At 38.1% G+C, this 23,161-nt stretch overlaps 1 protein-coding gene across 1 annotated transcript; it reads right to left on the bottom strand.

The window, feature by feature from the left end:
• Window positions 1-253: 253 nt before the first annotated feature.
• On the bottom strand, window positions 254-21,767 carry SPTY2D1 (SPT2 chromatin protein domain containing 1). Its single transcript, XM_081314678.1, has 6 exons — window positions 21,571-21,767; window positions 12,456-12,570; window positions 8,234-9,670; window positions 7,449-7,614; window positions 6,711-6,788; window positions 254-4,257 (listed from the first exon to the last, which is right to left on the bottom strand). Exons 1-6 carry the CDS (start codon window positions 21,628-21,630, stop codon window positions 4,161-4,163), a joined length of 1,953 nt encoding a protein of 650 aa, XP_081170804.1. The 5' UTR covers window positions 21,631-21,767; the 3' UTR covers window positions 254-4,160.
• Window positions 21,768-23,161: the final 1,394 nt, after the last annotated feature.

The following is a 23,161-nucleotide window of genomic DNA, read 5'->3' on the forward strand; positions in this document are numbered from 1 at the left end:
GGCAATTCCAGAGAAGTTATTTTATAGAAAAATGCTGGAAAAGATTCAGAAAACTGCAAAACCATCTCCTTCTCAAAAGGGTCCCAAAATATATTTTGTTTTGAAACCTTCTAAAACCTCCTTCTGCCCATAGATCCAGTTCCATAGATAGTTAATACTCGAGTCATGAAATGAAAAAAAATAATCACGTCATAATATTTTATGGAGCTCACTTGAAGATTTTGGACATTTTAACAATTATCAACATGGTTAGTACATTGTAAAACATTTATTACTCCATTATTAGTTATTTTACACTGTTACAGTTGTTTGTCCCATTCTTTTTTCTCAGAAATACTTTGAAATTAGTCTTTTAGAAAGATGCTCAATGGCATCTCAACACCTGCTATAAATTAAAGCAAATAAGCAACAATCTAAATACAATATTTAATGTCTGCAATTTTATTATATACATCATTTGTTTCGGACTGTATTCGGTGCAAAAGCATACAGTTTAATTGAACCGGGGAAAAACAGTTATGCTTAACAGTTTTTACCTGAATTGTCACATGTTAAATATAATAAATTTAACAAAAGCATAAGATGGACAAACCCTAAAAGTATCCTCAGTTATATCTAACACTTGATTGTATCGCTCTGACTCAACAAAATAAATAGAAATCCAAACATAGCTGTAAGAAGTTATTTACTTAAGTCTCTTTAAGATTATTTTCTTTCCAGTGTTTTGGTCTCCTGCATATTATAGAAATGCACTTTAGTTGTAAAGGTAATTAAAGATACATAAGTGAAAAAGCCAAATAAGTAGTTATATGAGAGTAAAAAATGGGAGCTTATAAAAATAAGTTTTTATACATTCTTATAAGATTCTACTTTAGAGAGAGAAAAATCAAAATTATTTACTCAGGCTTTCCCTGATGTACATTTCTGTTTTCTGATAATTTTCTGCTGTAAAAAGTGTTAAGTACAACTGAAACATATAGAAGACAACTTATAAAATGAAGTCTTCATAATACAAAGTGCCCTTAAGTTTTATTTAATTTTAATAAACATTAACTAGTTGTGCAAAGCAAGGCCTGGAAGGACTTGATGTAAAACAACTTTATTTCATATTATCAAGCTGCAACACAGCAACTTTGACAGCAGAATTCTATTTTTTTTCTTCCTACATTCATAGAAAGGTTATATATGTAAAAAAAGGCACATCTTCCAACCATTGATCAAAATCTGCAATTCAAGCTAGTGTTTTCTGAAATCACACAGAATGGATGGTATTTAAATCTTCCTCCTAACGGCTTCTGTCAGCTGAAATGGGAGGGCGAGGGGGACATTCCATCCCTTCATAGCCCCTAGAATTAACGTTAGGAGAGACTGCAGAGTAGATTGTAGGAACATATGGGGAGTTGCTTTAAGAGTAGAGAATTATTTAATATCATGAAAAATGACATATTTCAGTTGTTCCATTTTGCTTTAACATCCATACATCTTAAGAGAATCCTATTGTATTCTACTTCCCTTACAAATTCACTAGCCAATTTTTATAAGTTTTTTAGACTGCTGCAATTCTATGACTCTCAGTTTAGTTTTTAAAAATGAAAAACATTTTCCTAAAGTGAAATAATGCAAATAGACAATTTATCATAAAAAGAACATACAATTTTGGATGCCATCTTTGGAATGTCAGATAACTTTGCCACACTATATCTAATGTAAATTTTAATAAGCAATATACTTACTAAAAGCAATAAATTAGATAAAAATGAAGAGGTTAGGTTAAAGGTTAACTTCTAGTTAATTATTTTCCACTTTATCTTCTACATGACAAATTACATCCAAATATTTAAAAATACAGTAGTCTTGAATTAAACTTGCAGTCAAAGCATGCGGTGTGTATTGGGGAGATTCTTTTCACAAAACAAGTTTGTTATTACACATTTTTGCTAAGTCAGAGGTTTGTTGAGGACATCATCTACACAGATATCAAAGAGGTGCTGAGAAGGATTTCAATACTTCCACATTCAAATTATAAAATGAACAGTAACTTGGTCATGTTTCAACAGTCATTATCTTAGATAAAAAGATACATGAGTGCACCTGAACAAAGTAGTTTATAAAATACACTTCTGTAAAAATAGCACTAGTTGATCACAGTAAACCAAAAGGAACTCCTGTTTTGCGTGCTAATTATAGCAATCGCTAAACTATTTCATTTCAGCAAATACAATGCCTTACTAAATTGAGAAAAATATGTTTCATAAACAAAAATATCCATTATTTCTTTGTATTAATTCTGATGTTTGACCTCTTTGTCATATTTTAATAGCCAAAACCATCCTTTCCTGATCAAGATTTTATCTCTATGTGATTAGTCTTTAGTACATTCTTTCCAGAATATTCAATGTCCAATTCTCTGTGTAAACTCATAGACTTAACTTTTAACTAAATAAATTTTCTTGGTAGGATTGCATGATGTGTGTTAAGAAATATTTAGACTATTTTTATTTTCAGTGACTGCATTTTCCATAATTTCTTCATGAATTAAAAAAAATATTGACTGGATATTCAAATATTAAACTGAAACTCCAAACCACAATTTTTATAGAACAGAATGATCTGAGATTCTCTAGCAACTATGAAATGAACATCTGTTATTGTGCGTAGCTTGAAACCACCGTGTAACCAAAGCTTTTTAAAAGTAAAAACAACCACTTGGTAAACCATGAAATGTTGTTTTCTGTTAGAAATCTTTTAAGCAATCTTGTTAAGCAGTTACATGAAGCAACTAGAAAGATGTTTATATTTACTAAAACGTAGATAGCATCTGAATAAATACAGAAATAAACTCTATTGGCAGGCTTTGCAGTTTTTATAAAGCTTGCAGTTAACCTAATAAACCTAAGTATTTAAATTAAATCAAAGATGTAGAGGTGAGTTATAAACCAAGGCAAACTAATCTTTTCCAAGATGATTTATTATGATGGCTGGCAATGAAGATTTAGCCCCAAATATGCAAACAAATCATTTGGTCACATTTCTTACTAAAATAACGTCTGAACGCCACTAATAGGGATTTTCTGCACTGCAAAAGAGAAAATAATTGGCTTTCAGAGATACTTCAACCTGATGCACACAGAACCAGAAGGGGTTCTGAATTCAAGAGTGGGGAGAAATAGCCCTGGGTTGAGGGTCAGCAACACATCTTTTCAAGGGGATAGAAGGAAATTAATAATGGCAGGCATGTTGCTTCTGTCTCATTTCTTCATACTGTTTGTTGCTATGTACTTATTTCCATGATGGTTATTTGCAGGGAACATCATCTTTCTATCAGTTTGTGATGTCAAAGCTTTGTAGTATTAGGGTTGTTTTTTTTCTACATAATCTTGTCAAACAGAAATCAGAAAATGTTAATATTGCTTTCAACATTTTCAGCTACATTTTTAAACCTGTGCTTTATAGGAAGAGTAAAAGTGACTTAAGAATCTTGACTCAGGACACAATCTCTTTTGAAAGATAAAAAACATAAAGATTTTTCTATTTGTATGGAATGAAAACAGACTGTATTGTTATTAGGGCCCACTAATTGCAAGCCAGTGCATAGTCAATCAGCAGTCTGCTGGCATCCTTGAATTACTTTACATCATAGTATAATTAATTTTCATTTTTATTCCAACTAATATTCTCCATTAGTGCATTTATTTGTGTTTCAGAAAAGGAAACTTGGCAGTTATTAAAGGTCAGTATTTGAGCGTCAAACTAAAGAACATAATTTTGGATCCAGAATTGCCTCTGAGCACAGAAAAAATCATTTCTCTTCATGATAGGGACTGGGTTCCAATGAAAACTTTCTGAAGGAAAAGGCCAGACCAACATTTTCTCCCAATTTCCTCTTTTGAGACAGTCCCAGTAACTAATTCCCATCCTGGAATTATCCTGGAAAATATCCCAGTATTCCCACAGTGTGCGGAGGAAAAGCAGAAAATCATATCCCAAATTTTCCTTCTCCAAGGCCTGCAGAACTTTACACTGTAAAATCTGGCACCAAGTCCTTATTTCTATATGTCCATTTTCTACATGATTTCTTATTCTTTCATATGCAAGTACAACTAAAGCTAAACTTTGGAACAAAAGTAGAGTAACAGTAAACCAAAACTGTGGCAAATTGACTAATGTGTTTTCAACTTCTTCGTTTGCTTCCTGCGTTTCAATTCTTCCTCTTCACGTTTCAGTTCTTCTAGATCTTCTTGCACTCCAAGTCTCAAGCTAGAAAATAAAGTGTTAGTCACCATAAAATTTATAAATTAAGAAAAGCAACAATTTTAAAACTAACAGTGGGATCTAAACATTTTTATCAAAACGAATTCCAAGCAACAACTCTTTTTTTTATTATGATTGCTAGTTTACCTTCATATCTGAATAGGGTTTTTTTTCATTCTATGAAAGAAACTACTTTTCCTGGAATTGAACCAATGTTTCAAGTATGATATAATTATGCTACCAAAAAATGTTAAGATAGAAAAGATGGTTCTTATCTATGGAATAGAGAATGTTTACATAACAAAATAGACTCAATTCTGATGTTAGAACAATATTCAGAAAAGAGAGGAACAGTTCACTACTGATCTACAAAAGGCTCCTTTGTAACAGAGCTATAGTAAGAGTTGTGGCTACAGTAGTACAGTACTACCATTACTATTACTACTAATAACACATCCAGTGTACCCCTTCTGTATTGCTCTTAGTAATTTGCTGCCGAAAGACTCCTTTCTACTTCCTGTGCACTCAGATCGCATCATGAAAATTCACGAGCAAAATGTGATTATTTAATGCTTTGAACTTTGGTCACTTTTTTTTAGTATTACAATAATGACCAAAATATGTGGTTTAACTCTCAACCCCACCCAAAAGCCAAAGAAAGTCACTGTGTCACACCACATCTCTTGTGGGTCTCAGTAGTTGAAAAAAAAATGCACACCCCAAACGCTAAAAGTACGCCCACCACTGTATTATACCAAGTGTAGGCAACTATGGTGAGGACTATACCACAGAATGGTTTCTACCATAAATGGTAAAAATTAAAATATGGAACGATGTAATTTCATTATAAATTTCTCATCCTACACATTTAGAACATTCACACATTCTGAACAAGAGACTTTCCTTCACCTACAACAACTACTTGCAGATATCTGCTTTCCTGCAACAGAAAACCAGACTTGTAACTAATATGATTGGGAAAGACACTAGAATTCTAGTTCACTCATTTGTGAACGTAATCTCCATTTCCTATTATTATGATTCTGAAGTATGTTTCATAATGGATATTCTGTGTTTTATAAGGGATATGACTGAGGGATGAAGTTATTTTGCTCTAGGAAGAAGAATAGACTGCTCAAGATAGAGAGAGGCACTGCTTTTACTCTACAGATAGTCCTCGACTTACAACAATTCATTTAGTAACCGTTCAAAGTTACAACAGAACTGAAAAAAGTGACTGAAGACCATTTTTCACGCTTGTAACCATTGCAGCATCCCTGTGGTCATGTGATCAAAATTCAGATGCTTGGCAACTGACTCTTAATTATGACGGTTGCAGTGTCCCAGGACCATATGATCAGATTTTGCGATCTGCCAAGCAAAATCAATGGGGAGGCCACATTCACTTAACAACCGTTGTCACCGACTTAACAACTGCAGCGATTCACTTAACGGTGGCAAGAAAGGTCATTAACCTGGGGGCAAAACTCACTTAACAAATGTCTCACTTAGCAACATAAGTTCTGGGCTCAACTGCGGTCGTACGTCCAGGACTACCTGTGTTTTCTCTTCATCCTGCAGTTTCTTGCCAACTCTTGGATCTCTGAAAGCAAATACCAGAGCATCTACCAATAGGGACAGGAAGTAGGAAGCAGCTGAAGCAAGAAGGGAGAAGAGTTTGGAAAGGAGCAATCTTTTTCTGCCCATCCTGAATTGCCACAGTACTGCTTATTTCTTGTTGCTGAAGAAAGCTAAGAGTATGATGAGGTGAAAAAGCTGCAGCAGGAGGAGGATCGGGTGGGCGGGTGGCCAGAAAGTACACAGAAGAAATAAAGACAGATAGGTAGGTGGTGGTGAAATGAGTGAGCAAGCGGTAGACAGGTATACTGATTGGATAAGAGAGACAAAAAAGGCAGCACTCTTACGTAATGTTGTAATAGCTGATGAAAAAGTACCGACCGATCTGCAAAATGAGTATGTTGTGACTGCCGTTTTTGCACTGAAGCGCTATGTAATTTTATTATTTATTTAATTTTTTTATTTTAATTCCATTTATATCCCGCCCTTCTCCGAAGACTCAGGGCGGCTTACAAGCTTAGCAGTAGCCTTCATTCTATGTATATGCCTGCTTATTAGGGCTTTCATACACCCCCCAAGCGGCATTATTACAAAGTCAGCTTAATTGCCCCCAACAATCTGGGTCCTCATTTTACCTACCTCGGAAGGATGGAAGGCTGAGTCAACCTTGAGCCTGGTGGGATGCGAACCTGCACTAATTGCAGGCAGCTGGTGTTACTTAAGGAGGCATTAGCCCACTGCTCCACCAAGGCTCCTGATAATTTTACATAACATGAAAAAAACTCACACTATTAAACTCTTTAAAATCATTTTAACAGGTTTCATTTTCAATGAAAGATTTTAAAAAATATATGAACGATTCAGATAATTTTAATCTTTACCTTCTGGCTTCCTCTTTCTGCTGTTCTTTCCAACTGCTTTCCATGTAACGTAAGGCATAGTCGCTTTCATCTTTGTATCTAAAAATAATGAAATTAAATGCAAGGCTGTTTATCTAGCAGAATTATTTTGCCTTGCACAATATTGATATTTCTTGGACTGAAGTTCTTGGGAGAAGATTTAGAGCATGCATAATAGAAAGGGGGGGGGGAACAAAGTTCGGTTGTATATGTGGCTTTCTTTAGGTAACAGTGTACATGGTGCTATGTAGTCAATGTTAATTATTAATTGCAATATTTGTTTAGAACTAGAATTGGGTATATTTAAATAAAATAGAAACATGCCAATTAATTGCACCGCTAAACTAAGCCAGTGTTAAGCCACAATATAGTTATCTATCCTTTTCCAAAGCAAGCAATTAAGTATCTTGTACTTATAGTACAACAATCTCTTTCCTTTCTGCTAAAATTATTGCAAGCCACATAATATTCCCTGAACTTTCTGACTGTAGTTTTGAAAAGAGGCATTCACTCAATACAATATAGAAGAGTTACTGATAATTTTGGCAGAAATACAATTTTCTTGTACAGTCGTTGCAGGCAGAATAGTGCAATGACATCAGTTTAAAAATGCGTGCTACTTTTTCAAAAAACTTTTATCTATGTTATAGAAATTCATGTAAATGATATGATTGGTATAAATAGACAACAGTAAAATTACGTTAAAGCTTATTTTCTCACTTTGACCGATCATAACCAAATATCTCTCTGATATGTTTCGAGATCTCTTCTTGAGGCGCTCCTTCATCATCAATAAAATCTTCCATTTCAGAATCATATTCTTCTTCATCTTCAAACTTTCTTTTATAGCTACTGGTAATAGGTGGAAGAGATGGTCTTGGAAAACCTAGGGCAGAAATTTAAGACATTTTATATAGAGACTCAATTCTTTATAAATTGCCCACTTGAAGGTAAAACAACAGTCCATACCTAGAACAGATGATGGGCATGAGAAAATTCTCTCTGCTGCAGCCTGGAAAATCCTAAAGCACACTGGCTGCTCTTCTCTGTGCCAAGGAGATTTGGGGCTTGCAATTTCTGCTGCATGCGTAGGACTCCTAGTTGCTTGTACTGCAGCAACTGCCCAAACTGAAAATCACCCCAATGCACATGGAAAGGCTTCAGGGCAGATGCCGTTGGCATGCAACAACACAACCCGTCAGATGGTTCGGGAACACCCATTCTAAAAACTTACTGAAGCCAGCGGAATTTACACCCAAGTCAAGCTTTAGGTTACAGCGGTGTTTTTCAAACGGCTATTTTAAGATGCGTGGACTTCATCTCCCAGAATGCCAACAGCCTGCATCTTAAAAGTTTTCAAGTTTGAAAAGATCTGGGTAAGAGAATTCTTAATTTTGTGAGGGCAGAATATTTTTGAGGATGCAATTTTAAATAGTTGTGTTGAAGTCATCTCTAAATACATACATACATACATACACATTCAGAAAGACAAACTTTCAAGATACCTTGTGGGGTAATCCCAGGTCTATGATTAGGAAATGGCCTCATTCCATTCATCTGTCTTGGAATCAGATTTTTGGAGGAGATCGTTTCCGATACAACAGTACACTTTGGCTTTAGAGTTCCAGCTGTAGTCGTACTTGGCCGACCTGGCCCTGAGCTGCTATCTCTTCCAAGTCCAGTGTTTACATTGGAATTTGGCCGACCAGGTCCTATGCCTTGGCTACTGCCTAAACATACTGGTCTTGAAGCAATACTTGGTCGACTAGATCCCATGCTTAAATTATTACTGGCAAGTCTAGGTCCTGTGCTTGAGCTCCTGCTTTGCTGTCCTTGTGCTGAGCTGTTTTCTGATCTCCTGGGTCCCATGCTACGTGATCCATGCCCAGTAATCAAACTGCGGCTTGGCTGCCCGGGGCCTGAATTCAAGCTAGTCTTTGATCGTGCAGGAGGTCCTCCTGTGACTGAAATGTTGCTTGCTTGCTTGGAGCTGGAATTTTTATAAGTTTCTTGCTGGGCAGAAACCACACTGGTTGATTTTATATGGGTGCTATTTTTTTTCAAACTAAGTTCTTTATTAGATGATTGTCGGAGGGTTCCATTTGCAGCTGTTTTCAAGACTACGGTTTGGGACTTAGATCCAGTTTTCCCTCCTCCACTGGGTGCGGGTTTAATGTGATTATTGGGAGGAGGGTTTTTTAAAGGCCCTTTGGGTGTAGATTTTACTTTTTCAGCATGGCTTGCTTTGGAACTAGAGGCCAATTTTGAAGGTTTTTCACTTAAAATGTGTCCTTGGGTTTTCTTATCTTTATTATTTTGTGAGGGAATGTTTCCTTTTGAAAAGGTGGGTTTCTCTGCTGAATGCTTGCCAGCTTTGGCGTTTACCAAATCCCTCTGGGAAATTTCCTTTTTGGAAGAACCCGATGCAGTTGCGTGTTTCATTTCTTTCTCGGATTTCTTTTCTTTTAGCATAATCTCTTTTCTGTTTCTCTTCTCTAAGTACTCTCGCTCTCTTAGTTCTTCTGCGGTCATTGGTCTTTCTTCAGTCTTTTTTATAACTTTTATTTCAACTGGCTCATACTGTTTTTTTTCAGCCAGCTTTAAAAGATCATTAAAATTCATTGCCGGAGGTGCACTTTTGACTAGCACCTTTGGCTTTTCTGGAGGTCTGGCTGGTTTCTCTTCATACTCGTCTGGTTCCTGCTCAGACTCTGACAGATCATAATCTTCTTCATTCATTTCATCCTGTGCCCTACAATCTGTGCTTCCAGGAGTTCTGCTTTCATGCCCTTGCTTCTTTTTAGGCTTCTCTTCAAGAGGAATGCCATTATAGCCGTGAAAATTATCCTTTGTCCGCGAAGCCATAGCTCTGGCTTTTCGGTCATGTTTCATTTCCACACGCCTAGCCAGTAGTTCTTGTTTTCTTCTTTTTTCCGTAAGAACTAGAAAGAAACAAAAGGCTTTAAGTGTATCAAAAGGGCTTTGCATTTTGAAACATGTATCTCGCAGATGTAGGTTGAACATTTACATTCTAACTATATATGATCTAAATTATCACACTACAGATATAGGAATCTGTTATTTCAGGAGGAAATAACACCACATATTTTAACGGAAACGTCTCTTTAAGTAAGAGGGCTGGTACCCAAAAAAAAAACCTGTTCAAGAGGCATAGGTTTCAATTAAGCACAAACGTCTCACTCTACTTTGAAACCAAGAGGGCCGTTAAGGAACAGTTCTGTATTAAGATATGGGAGGACCTGCTGCTCTGAGCAAGAAGATAATAAATAATAATAATAATAATAATAATAATAATAATAATAATAATAATAATAATAATAATAATAATAATAATAAGAAGAAGAAGAAGAAGAAGAAGAAGAAGGAGGAGAAGGAGAAGGAGAAGAAGGAGAAGGAGAAGGAGAAGAAGAAGTTGGAAGGGACCTTGGAGGTCATCTAGTCCAACCCCCTGCTAAGGCAGGAAACCCTATACCATTTCAGACAAATGGCTGTCCAGTCTCTTCTTAAAAACTTCCAGTGTTGGAGCATTCACCACTTCTGGAGGCAGGTTGTTCCACTGGTTAATTGTTCTATCTGTCAGGAAGTTTCTCCTTAGTTCTAGGTTGCTTCTCTCCTTGACTAGTTTCCATCTGTTGCTTCTTGTCCTGCTCTCAGGTGCTCTGGAGAACAGCCTGGCTCCCTCTTCTTTGTGGCAGCCCCTGAGATATTGGAACACTGCTATCATGGCACCCCTCGCCCTTCTCTTCGTTAAACTACACATACCCAATTCCAGCAACTGTTCCCTATATGTTTTAGCCTCCAGTCCCCCAATCATCTTTGTTGCTTTTCTCTGTACTCTTTCTAGACTCTCGACATCTTTTTTATGCAGTAGTTCTTGTTTTACAACCATTAATTCAGTAAGCAATGGCACTGAACAAAAGGGCTTTGCAATGCTTCTGCAGTCACATGATCAAAATTCAGGTGCTCGGTAGCCCACCTGCTACATTTAGGACTGTGTGGTGCTGCCACTCTTCACAACCCATCTCCCTTGTGGATCTGGGCCATCCTGCACAGTAGTTTTGGCAGCAGTGCCAAGGCTGAGCCTGAGACAGAGGCGTGGGTCTTCAGCAGTCTTAGCCAACCGCCCCCGCCCTCAGGGTTGACATCAACCTTAGCAGTTTCGCTTCCACTGAAGGGCTTCTCCAACGCGTATAAGGCTTCCCCATGATCTGCAAGGCACTGCTCATCTTCAGCTGTTTTCCCCAGCTGCTGAGAGGTGTGTGCAGTCTATTCAAGGCAGTACCAGGCCTTCTCTCCCAAAGCCACCTTGTACTTTCTCCGATGCTTTATGTGACTTACCTCACAAAGGGGTCTGGCAGGTGGTCTGAGACTGCTGAAGGCCCCGGGCCTCTATTTTAGACCCAGCCCTGGACACTGCCGCCAACTGCTGCATGGCAGGCAAGCTTAAGCTTTGCATTGCATTGGGACACCTCCACTTAACCCACACATGGTCTGCACAGACCTCCTAGGCCGGGCCTCCCCACTGTGATGGGTTGTACTGGTCAGGATTCCCAAGATGGAGAGGAAGTACATTCCAAGAATAAGAAACAGTTCAGTTCATATAGTTTGTGTGGGAGAGAGGATGAAGACGGCCCCTCCCTAACAGGTCTCTGAGTTTAGGCTTGTGTAGAGTGGTTTCATTTTGCAAGACTCTGTCTGGATGTGTGGAACAATAATGAAATATACTTGGAAGAATCATCATGAGTTTTGGTTTTGGGGGGCCTGTCAGCTCTCCCACTCCTTATCTAGGTCTCCATCTGCTTAATGGCCAGGAGATGGTGGTTGTTGAGCAAAGTGGTGATAGGTTATCTTGCTTAATGACTGCTTTGCTCAACAACCCAAGATTCCAGTCCCAATTCTGACTGTAAGTCAAGGACTACCTGTAGCTCTTTGCAAGACGGCAAAAGAAAATCAGTACGCTATTCTTTTTTTAACTGTATTTGTTTTTCCTTTTAACTGTATAATATCAAAAACACTTATCAACTCACTTCTAATTACCTGTATATAGATACAAAACTAAAAGTGTTATCCCAGAAAACTGGTCCTGCCTGGTGTGCAATGCCCAATGAAAACACACACCGAGGTGGAGATGGCAAAAGACTTTATTCGGCATAGAAAAAGGACAAAGGGGGATCACTCCCACTAGGCCTGTGCAAAGCCCACACCTTAAACATATTTTTATAACTTTACTTGCTCTTAAGCTCCGTAAATCGTACCCAAAAGATCAACCCATCTTCATTCCCTATATTTAGCAAACTGTGTATATATTTTAGCATAATCATCACTTACACAATTCCCAGCATTTGCTAACCCCAGGTTCCTTTTTTCTATGCAGTCACCTTCTTCCATGACTACATTTGGGGTTTCATCAGAGAAACCATTCCTGAGGGTTTCACTGACCGAGCCGCTTTCATTACCCCTTATATTGTAGCAACTGATTGCAAAATGTCTGGGAAGCTAAAATAAGAATTCCTTACAGATACCGAGGAGCAATAATTTTTTTTTAAAAAAAAATCAGTTTTGTTACTGCTTCAGTGTCAAGGTGACACTGAATATGTAAAAGTAAGGAAAGCGTGACAATGATTTTCAAAAGGAAGGAAGAAAAAAAAGTTATTCTGAAGAATAACTAATAATAGCCCTTATAGAAAGAAAAATACTGAATTATACCCTTTTTCTTCTGTTCCTCTTCTTGCCTTTTGAGAAAGGCTCGCACAGCTGCTGACTGAACACCTTTGACTTTTGGATCCTTTTTGGGAGGGCCAACTGCCAAACTGTACCTCTTCTGCAATGAAACAAAAGTTTCACAAAGATGAGAAAAAAATACGAACTTATTGAGCAACTGTTTTCAGCTATGTCCAAAAGGATTATTAGCATGCAAAAATTTCTTTGTGCATTAGAGTAAGAATTACTTTATTAACAAACAAAAATAGAAATGCAGCGTATAGACTAACAGAAGAAAAATGAAATTCAGCTCTGTATCTCAACTTTGTATGGAATCTAAGAGATTTTTAAAGACAAAGTACTAAGGTAACAAAAAAACATAACATAACATAAAATGACAATCAAACAGGGACATTATTTCTATTGGACTGTAATTAATACGAGTGACTGAGTTCCTTTTTATAGGGTTTGGGATTTTATCAGGAAAAAGTTCTCTTAAAAGGATCAAACACATTGGGAAAAGAATCACTACTCTTAGCTCTTTCAAAGAGATTCTTCTGAATGTTCAAATAAAAAAAATGAGATATTTGGGGATCAAATACCAAATCAAATAAGAAAAATATTTGCACAGGTACAATTTCTGCTAGGTTATAAAATGTAAGCTTTTCTATGCTCTAGTTCAAAATATGACATTTTAATTACCCCTTTATTTTTTGGGGGGGGAGGGAAACAACTGCTTTTGACTTACAAAATACTGTGGTGCTAAATAATGTTTTATTAACATTAAACTAGAACAATTGGAGATTATATAAAATATTAAAAGAATCATTTTAACAATAACTTTTCCAGATATACTTAGCCCTACACTTGACAGGGCATCTGCTGTTTTAGAATAAAATCTTAGGCACATCGATCTATCAATTCACTTCCAAATATTGGGTAGATTAAGTTCAGATTAGTCTGGCACTATGAGCAGTCATAACCCATAGACTATATAACTTTATCACCTTTTACTCACATACAAAGGAATGGATGAAAAAAATAACACATTCTCTTTTTCTGGTAAATTATCATCTGATATTTGGAAAGAACTTAGGAAACTATGGGTGGCTCAAGTTTGAACACAAATCAAGCCTGAAAACTGGTGGAAAGTTTATGATATATCTGAAAAATCTAAGTGGAATCAGGCCCATATACCATATTTTCCGGCATATAAGACGACTTTTTAACCCATGAAAATCTTCTCAAAAGTCAGGGGTCGTCTTATACACCGGGTGCTGAAACTTTAGGGACAGGGCTGGCTGGAAAACCTGGAGTGGATCTCCCATTTCGTCTGCGCAGGGAAAGCGGGACCAATTGGAGAAGAAGCTGCATTCTGTGATTTTTTTACAGACTGGGGTCTGGGCGTCTTTCCTTCTAAAGTTGAAGAGCAGCTGCAGTCTATCCCAACTTGAAAGGCAGGTGGGGAATGCAGCAGCCAGAGCAGCTGCTTAGCTCTAAGGACACATTTGACTCAGGAACTGGGCGGGCTGGCTGGAAAACCTGCAGCGGATCTCCCATTTGCTCAGGGAAAGCTTTAGAGTGAATTAGGAAAAGTTTGATCCACTTGCACTGTTTTATATTTACATGTTTGATGACAAACAGCCTTATGTTTATAAGTGACAGTTTTCCTACTAAGTACCTGCATGTCATAAGCATTTGAATTAAAATTACCATATTAAAATCAAATCTGATGTTTTTTAATTTTTATTTGGTGTGCGTTGGAAGGGGGTAGTCTTATACAGCGAGTATAGCCCAAACCCTATAATTTAACAGGAAATGTAAGGGGTCGTCTTATACGCCGGGTCGTCTTATACGTCGGAAAATACGGTAAATCTGCGTAATGATATAACCACAGAAGTACCAGCATTGCATCATCTAAACTGCAACTTCATAAAGGGATATCCAGAAATGCACCTTTGGTGGAAAACACATTGATTGCGTTTTCTTGATAGGTTTTTACAAGTGGAAACACCGATTCTTGCTTTTTCAATAGCACTGGACGACATCTCTGTATCTAAATCATTTGTAGCAAAGTGCTAATTATATATTGCTCTTATTACAAGGTACCAATACAGAGATAAAATGAGCAAAAATTCCAAATGCCTTTAGAAATGTTTTAAAGAGCTGACTGACATACTACATGCTCTCTACGTATAGGTTCAGAAATAATTTAACATTGTAAAGTTAGCATTAATTCCCTTTCTCATAAGGATTGCAGAAATATTTTAGAATAAAAATATTTTAATATTTTAAAATAAAATAATTTTAACATATTTTAGAATTTTTAGTGCTCTACTAAGCACTAAAAATTGTTATTGTAAAAAAATAATAAAATATATTTTAAAAGAAAAGAAATATTTTAAAATTTCACCCTTCCTATACTAAGAGTGAAAATAGCACCTGGTTTCAGATCTATCACAAGTCATTCAACAATACAATGAAGAAAGCTCTTAATCCCGACGAAGCCGGCTTTATATTCAAAATAATCAGAGCATATTAAGCCGCAATGAGTTTGTGCATGAATATAATATGCCCTTATTTCAGGATTTCTAATTCACTTAAGCTGTGTATGATTACTGTATAACAGCAGGAAGTAATTTTAAATATAGTTAATATACCCCTATATATTAAATTCTGAGACATCTGTAGCAATAATAGCAATCTATTATTATGATCTATCAGTAAAACAGAACTTGTCTACTAACCGTTTCAGTTTAAAAACAGCTAATTAATTGTTAGAAGCTTTTCCCAAGGGAAATGAACTAATAGGCTAACCATTTTAGTGACACATGATGCAATACTATAATTGTTTTTGCTTACATAGTCAAATACAGATGTCATCTAACACATGTCTCTTAGAAACCCGAACAATTTAAACTCTTTTTCTTAGTTCTTAACAATGATTCAAACTGGCCTCCAATACAACGCATACATTTTATAAAATTCTTTTTATCATTATAAAATTAATGAGATGGTTCCCAGTGCTATGAAAGGAGTTTTCCTTCGGCTGACGAACCTGCCCCTACTGTCTGGTATTTGGAAAGAAAAAACAGCATTGCTCTCCTGTGTGAAGTGTAGACCATCCAAAAACAACACTAAAGCTCAGATTTTAATGAAAGCTCCACATTATAGTTGATGTGGAGCCTTCTTTATGAGTAATTTTGGAATAGGATTTAATTACTTTTGTATTTATTTTCCCATCCACCCGTGCTATTTTAACACGCTGAAATTCCAAGACAGTAAGACACTGTGCTCTATTTTAAGCTTACAGGAGGGGCTCAATCCATCTAAGGCAGGGGTTCCCAATCAGGGGCGCTCGCGCCCACTGGGGGCGTGAGACGATATTCCAGAGGGTGCGAAAACTTGGGTTTTCAAAACTATCGTGTGCATGCATCATTTGTTGCCGTTATTTTGAACTTTTGCAAGGGGTGAAAGAATATATCAGAAGCGTTCTAGGGGTGCGGGGTACAGAAAAGGTTGGGAACTGCTATTCTAAGGGCATTGTATTAATACAGAGTTACACATGAATTATTCAAAATGTGAAAAAGATATTACTTGATGGCATCTGTGGGAATTCTCTACTACATTACTCCATAGAAACTGATGATCACATATATTAATGGTTGTGTTGGGTATATGGATAGTCCTGAGATTATTTAAAAATCTGAATAAAATGAATGTATTTAATTAGGTACATTGCATTCACGATGCTAAGGTAGTAAAGGTAAGCAATCTGATCATGTTCAAATGTTTGGAGCTTTTGCTGAAAAGTAGTACAGTTCTTAATGGGCATTATTACTGATACTACTGTTGTGGACACTAAGTTGATGTTGAATTTAATTACGGCAGCAAGACTTTTAGTAGGGCAATATTGGAAGAAGGAAGAACTGCCGACTATAGAAGAATGGACTTTAAAAGTTTCCAACCTGGCGGAAATGGCAAAGATCTCAGCGTATTTGAAAGACCATTCGCAACAGAGATATATTGTGGAATGGAAAAAATGGATTGATTACATCCAGAATAAATATGGGACTAAAAAGTTTCATTTAGCATTTGAATAAGTATTGATGTGATATTTATATTGCTTGTAGTCATTTTATAAGAGTTAAAGTGCGATAGACTTAATAGCTTATTGTTGTTTGCATATGGTAGATTATGATTGTTTTTACTTTTATACCTTGTATTTAGCTCTGGGAAGTCGGGGAGGGGGGAAGGGGAGGGAGGGAGGTGTTGGGGTGGGTTGGGGAGAGGGGAGGAGGTTGGGAGGGGTTTTTGTTTTGTTAAAGATAAAATGTACTGAAAAACTTTTCAATAAAAAAGTAGTACATAAATACATTTGTAGTACTTTTGTTTTATCAACCCTTGGTCCAAATGGTCAATGGCTAAGTATGACAGGAGTTGTAAAAATTTGAAATGTACATTTGCTTATTTTCATAATACACAATATTTACTATGTTATTTACTTAAAGCCATTCTCTGAATTTTAGAGAAAATTGGTAACTTGATTGTCAACAAAAACACAAAATGAAAACAAGAAAGTTATATTTTCTATACAGCAATGTTCAGCAACTTTGTTGCTATAGAATTACAAGTAGAATATGGGGTACAGTTCTTATAAAAGATTTTTCTTCCGAATGTATTTTACTCATAGAAAGCAAATACACCTTAGGCATAATCCAATCTACTGAGAGGCAGCATTTTAAAGGATCCAGCAAAGCTCTGATTTCCTTCTTTTTCATGTAATGTAATGGAGCAAGCACCTGGATTATATAGCCAAGGAAGGCCAATACAAAAGGGCTTGACAAAAAGAAATTCCCTTTAACAGCCCAGCAAAATGACTTCACCTTGATATACTGTAAGAAAACTAGACAAGTGGAGTTCTTGGATTCCTGTCTGGCAAGAGCAAAATAACTTTACGATCTCTACATGTTTTGAACTGTGTGATCGATGGCAGACATAAAAAAAAATCACACTTCAGATTATTTGAAAGACTACCAGGTTGTCTCCTGCTGTTTTACTGAATCCCTCCATCCATTGGATTGGGCCTAAACTATGTCATTTGTTCTCCACAACAGTAACTTCAATACAAACTTTAGAATGCTACATCACAGTTTAAAAAGCAGCAAATTCACAAATCTCAAGTCAGTCTAGCTGAAATGAATCTGACTGTACTGTGGGAAGTCAGCTCCCCAGAGAAGGAAATATTAAAAGGGCAGAAAAATATATTTCCTAAAAAGATACTGAAGAACCAGGAAAGCATGCCCAGTTTTCTTAATAGTCCCAGGTCTCCTTTCCCCAAGCAGAAAACCAGTTCTTATAGACATGGAAATGTAAACCATCAGGAAGGTTGGAGCTAGAAGCTTAGGAAGACAAAGACCTAAAATCTACATACCCCAGCCCCAGGAAAGCAGGATATGACCTTTGGACATAATAGGATTGACCCACCACCATCAAGAATACCAGAAAGACACACCCAGACTCAGGTCAGTATACGTGACACAGGAAATACAAAGCCTGAAACAGGAAATAACTCCAAACAAGAGACTCCAGGGGGTATAAAAACCCACTCCCTACATGTACTCAGTCCTTTTTTCTGCTAGAACCATCTTCCTGTCTGGTTCTCCTCTCCAATAAACTACAACCTTCTTCCCAAAGCAGTTGCCATGTTGATTCCCAGCTTGGATGAACTACGATGAACACCTTTCTTCCAACAGTACTATGACTTTTAAATTAATATTATAGTTTTGTTTGTATGATATCTGAAGTTCCTTTATGTTGCAATAATTTGCTCCAGGATAGTATCCCAGGGTTAAAAAATAGTGTGTCTCCACCCAGGGGAAAGATCTCATCAATTCCTGGTATTACCAGGACACTTCTGCAGAAACATAATCCTTCTACTCCCCAACTGCTAGAGTTATAAAATTAACAGAGGGTCAGAAATCATATGGAAAGAAAAAAATCGGGATCCAAAGCCCTATAATATGCTCTTGACTCATAAAATACTTATAGACTACCACTTCAGCTATTCTAAATGAATAGCTTTCTAATCTAGGTAGGAAAGGAAGACAATAAACTTATCTCCATCCTCACTTCTATTTGTTGGCTCGTTGCCAGGATTATGCCCCATTCTTTAAAACCTCCAACAGAAAATCTTCAAAAATGGGAAGAGTCTAGTTAGGCTCTTTACATAACTTGATTTTATTTCCTTAATTCCAAATAATTAGCGTTCGAAGGAAAAAAAGGCATTGGAGCAAAATACAATACATATTTTAAATATAGGAATGGACAAGTATGTTTACAGGTAGTCCTACTTTACAACTGTAATTAAGCCAGGAATTACAATCATAAGTCATGCTGGTCATTAAATGGATCATCACATAATTGCACCTGATTTTATGACTTTTGTCCCAGTTGTAAAGCAAACACCATGGAGATTAAGTGAACAAATTCTTCACAATGGACATTTTTTTGCAGAAAACTGGAAGCAAACTCTGGTCTCCAGCAAAAATGCCACAAATTGTGGTCATGTGACCGCAGGACATCACAAATGCCGCAACGTTTGCAAACACTTGCCAAAGACCCAAAATGTGATCACATGACTGGGGAAGGGGGGAAATGGACCATGGATCTTCAAACCAGATCCTAGGAATCTTTTTTGGTGTCCAGCATAACTTTAAACTTTATGACCTATGCATATAAGAAACAATTTTAAAAAATGACAGATTATGCTGGCTCCTATAATGAAATCTTTTGATCAATTGCTGTAACGAAAGGCTTACTTGACTCATGTGGGCAATTGGGAAAGAAAGAAGAAAGTGTCCCTCACTCACAGGTCCCCAACCTTTTGGGTACCAGGGACCAGTTTCATGGAGAAAAGTTTTTCCGCGGACCAGTGTCTGGGTTTGTGTGCTGCCTGCATCCCACGGATGGGGCTTTGCTCGTTTGTGCGGACCAGTTGCTGGCATGCTGCGGCCTGGTACCGGTCCATGGACTGGGGATTAGGGACCCGTTCCCTAGATGATAGGGAGAAGCTACTCTTTAACAGAAAGCTACCAGAGCATGCTTGTACTTTATATAAGAAAACATGATAAAACAAGTTATTGCTTGGTGTAATGTGTGAACCCAACCATCATCTCTCATATTCATAAGAAACAAGAAAAACCGAAAAACAGCAGAGGCAAAGCTTAGAAATAACATGGATTGAACACTAACAGCATTGTTTAGTATTTCCATTAAAGATAGCAAAAGGGAGGAGTTACAAGCAATGCTTTAATGAAAAAGTGAGCTTTGGAGAATCAAAGGATTGATTTGTTACTTTAAAATGAAGTGCATTCTTCATCCCCTTCTATGCTTTCCCCATGAAACACTTTAATACAAGTGGTCCTCGACTTACAACAGTTCATTAAGTGACCGTTCAAACGGAACTGAAAAAAGTGACATGACCATTTTTCACATTTACGACCATTGCAGCATCCCCAGGGTCATGTGATCAAAATTTAGACGCTTGGCAACTGACCCATATTTATGATGACTGCAGTGTCCTGGGGTCATGAGATCACCTTTTGCAACTTTCAGACAAAGTCAATGGGAAAACCATATTCACTTAACAACCATGTTACTAACCTAACTGCAATGATTCACTTAACTATGGCAAAAAGGTCATAAAATGGGGCAAAATTCACTTAAGAAATGTCTAACTTAGCAACAGAAATTTTGGACTGAATAGTGATCATAAGGACCACCTGAATATATTAACCTGAACTTAAAATAGAATTTTAGTCATAAAATAGGCAATTTCAACTGCACTCCAGACACCACCTTTCTCACAACACCTCAACAAAACCAGTACAGATTTCTAGCTGAAGATGAATAGATGAATTCATTGTTCCTTGTTTTGGTATAAGTATAGAAAGCTATACCCTGTTTTTAAGGGGAAAAACATACTCTATTGCTGGTTTGTACCTTGAATGCTGTAAAATTCCATAGCATAACCATAATCTTTGATAAAATAAGAGTCACAACCTGATTACCATATGCTACAATTTCTGCAATTTTAAGGCTGTAATTCAGTTATGTGAAATACAGTAAACATGTGCATGCATACAAAGGCAAGTAAAGTTTCAAAGAACGGACAAGTATCTGCCTGACTACTACTCATTATGTACTCTGTTTAGTACAACTGGATATACCATACATTCAACTTGGAGTAAAGAAAACCTGCATCAAATACCCTTAGCTCAAATGCAATTAAGACAGTAAAATAAATGCAATGAACAGCTCTCTTGAGACTATAGGCCCTTTACTACTCTTTCTTATTTAATGTTATCTCTCTCCTTCCAAATGCATTTCTGGAACCAATTCAAAAATAATAATAATAATCTAATTTCTCTCTTCTTGGCAACAAAAATACTACTGAAGCCATTTTTTTAAAAAAAAAAACACCCTACGCTTCTTTAGTTGAGAAAGCAATACTTTTCATGAGTAATTTTCTTTGCAAAACGGTGGGAAAAGGAGGAGCACCGTAGGTAGGCGGAAGTTAGTTTTTCACTTCACTGGGACCCTGAACCACCCCCCTTTTCTGGGGTTGAAAATAGCACTGCGGGTTGGAGGAGTCTGGTCAGGATCTCGAGATCCGAAGGGGAAAAGAAAAAAAAAAAGACCTTCCGGATATTTCTTCCCGCAACCCTGGCCCAAAACAGGCTGCCAGGTGAATGAGCAGGAGATGATGACGGTTCCTGGGTCTGTAATCATGCCGCAAAGCCTGGGCGGATGCGCTCCCGCGAGGGATGGCGAATCACTCTTTCAGGACTCCGGCTACTTAGGCCAGGGGTCTTCCAACTTGGCCCTTTTAGGACTTGTGGACTTCAACTCCCAGAATTCCTCAGCCAGCAAAGCTGGCTGAGGAATTCTGGGAGTTGAAGTCCACAAGTCCTAAAAGGGCCAAGTTGGAAGACCCCTTGACTTAGGCGAAGGGCCATAGCGCGTCCGCAAAGGAAGAGTTGGGCAACAGCTGGCATCCACGTCAATCCCAGCCCGCCGCATCCCCCTTTCTCCCCCTTCCCTTCCCTTCCCTTCTCACCGGCACGGCGCTCGATCCCTGCTGTTCCGAGGCCCTCATGAGGATTTCGCGGAAATCCATGTCGGGCTCTCTCCGAGGCTCTTTCCCTGCGAGGCGCTCGGGCGGCGAGGAGCGCCCCTCAACTCTCCTCCCGTCTCGTCTCGTCTCGTCTCTCTCTCTCTTCTGACTCGCTCCTCGCCCAGCTGACGAAAAAGTTGCTCGCCACGCCCCTCCCTACCCTCACTTCCGGCCCGCGGGCCGCTCTGCCCCCTCCTCTCTCTCTCTCTCTCTCTCTCTCTCTCTTTTTTATATCGCCTCGGAGTTTTCGACCGAGGTTGTTTTTTTTTTTTAGACAAACGTCACTTCCGTCACTCACGCCATAAGAGAGCACGCACGCGCTTTCTCCCTTTCCGGATTTTTTTTTGTTTTTTTTTTTTTAAAAATAGGGCCTGTACGTCACGTGACCGAGCTTTTTTAGCAAGGCTTTCGGAGCGGAAGGTTCCACGTGGCAGCGGTGAGGGGTGCGTTGAGGGCATCGCTCCTTCTCGGCGATGGTTGTTTCCCTGCGGAGGTTGAGGGGGCCGGGCTGCTGCTTATACGTGCGGATGTCGGTTGCTTTTGCTGTGGGCTTCTATGGACTCGGAAGCGAAGCAGCGTCGAGCCGGGTTGGGGTTAGGGCAGGGGTAGGCAACCTCGCCTCTTTTATGACTCGTGGACTTCAACTCCCAGAATTCCTGAGCCAGCCAAGCTGGCTCAGGAATTCTGGGAGTTGAAGTCCACGAGTCATAAAAGAGCCGAGGTTGCCTACCCCTGGGTTAGGGCTCGTTATAACGCTAGCCAGGTTGGGGATCACGATTCGCCCACGAAGGAGGGAATATGGAGCTATTCCTCTTCTGTTACAGCTGCATGGGTGTGTCCGGGTGGTCGCTGCAGGTTGAAACTAACGGCTTTCACTTTTGTCTGGCTTTTTGCGTTTAAGTCACCATGCTAAACTTGTAAGCCGCCCTGAGTCTTCGGAGAAGGGCGGGATATAAATGGAATTTTTTTTTAAAAAAATTCACTTTTGATCATGCGTGTATGCTGAAGTAGAAATTTCTGTTACATTTTCATCACGCCTTTGCTGTGAATAACTGAAGGCGTTCAAAGTACCTAATACTTAGCTTAATTTTCCTCTCAATCCTGTGAGTGGCTTTGGCTAAGAGAGAAAGTGAGAGGTCCAGAGTCCCCAACTGTCTTATGCCACAAGTCCTGGTTTCTGGGCCAGCATCTTCACCCTCACACCAAACTGGAACTCTTCAAACATCTTGATAAGAGTGATTGACCTTATTTGTAACATGCACTAAATTGTGGAATTAGTGCATTTTCACATTTTCATTTCCATGTGAAGTTTCTCTAACGTATCAGTAAAAAGACAGTGACAGATTTTCTGGCCTGCCATGCTTGCATTTAACATATAGCACTGTCAGTGCTTTTTTTGTAAAAGAAAAAGGTGCCGGAACTCACACACGTCATACAACCCGCCTTGCCTATCCTATAAGGTTCCATCCAAAAAAGGTGCCGGAACTCCGTTCTGAGCATTCTATGACAAAAAAAGCCCTGAGCACTGTATATT

Source organism: Vipera berus, assembly GCF_964194415.1.
Source record: "Vipera berus genome assembly, chromosome: 1".
Lineage (NCBI taxonomy): Eukaryota > Metazoa > Chordata > Lepidosauria > Squamata > Viperidae > Vipera > Vipera berus.

What these genes read in the sequence shown, in the direction of transcription:
- SPTY2D1 (XM_081314678.1), bottom strand. Translation starts at nt 21,630, where the DNA reads ATGGATTTCCGCGAAATCCTCATGAGGGCCTCGGAACAGCAGGGATCG. An exon ending in AGAGGAACAGAAGAAAAAGG is followed by an intron (nt 9,671 to 12,455) that starts GTATAATTCAGT and finishes GTTTCTTTCTAG; the next exon opens with TTCTTACGGAAAAAAGAAGA. An exon ending in CAGAAAGAGGAAGCCAGAAG is followed by an intron (nt 4,258 to 6,710) that starts GTAAAGATTAAA and finishes TTTATTTTCTAG; the next exon opens with CTTGAGACTTGGAGTGCAAG.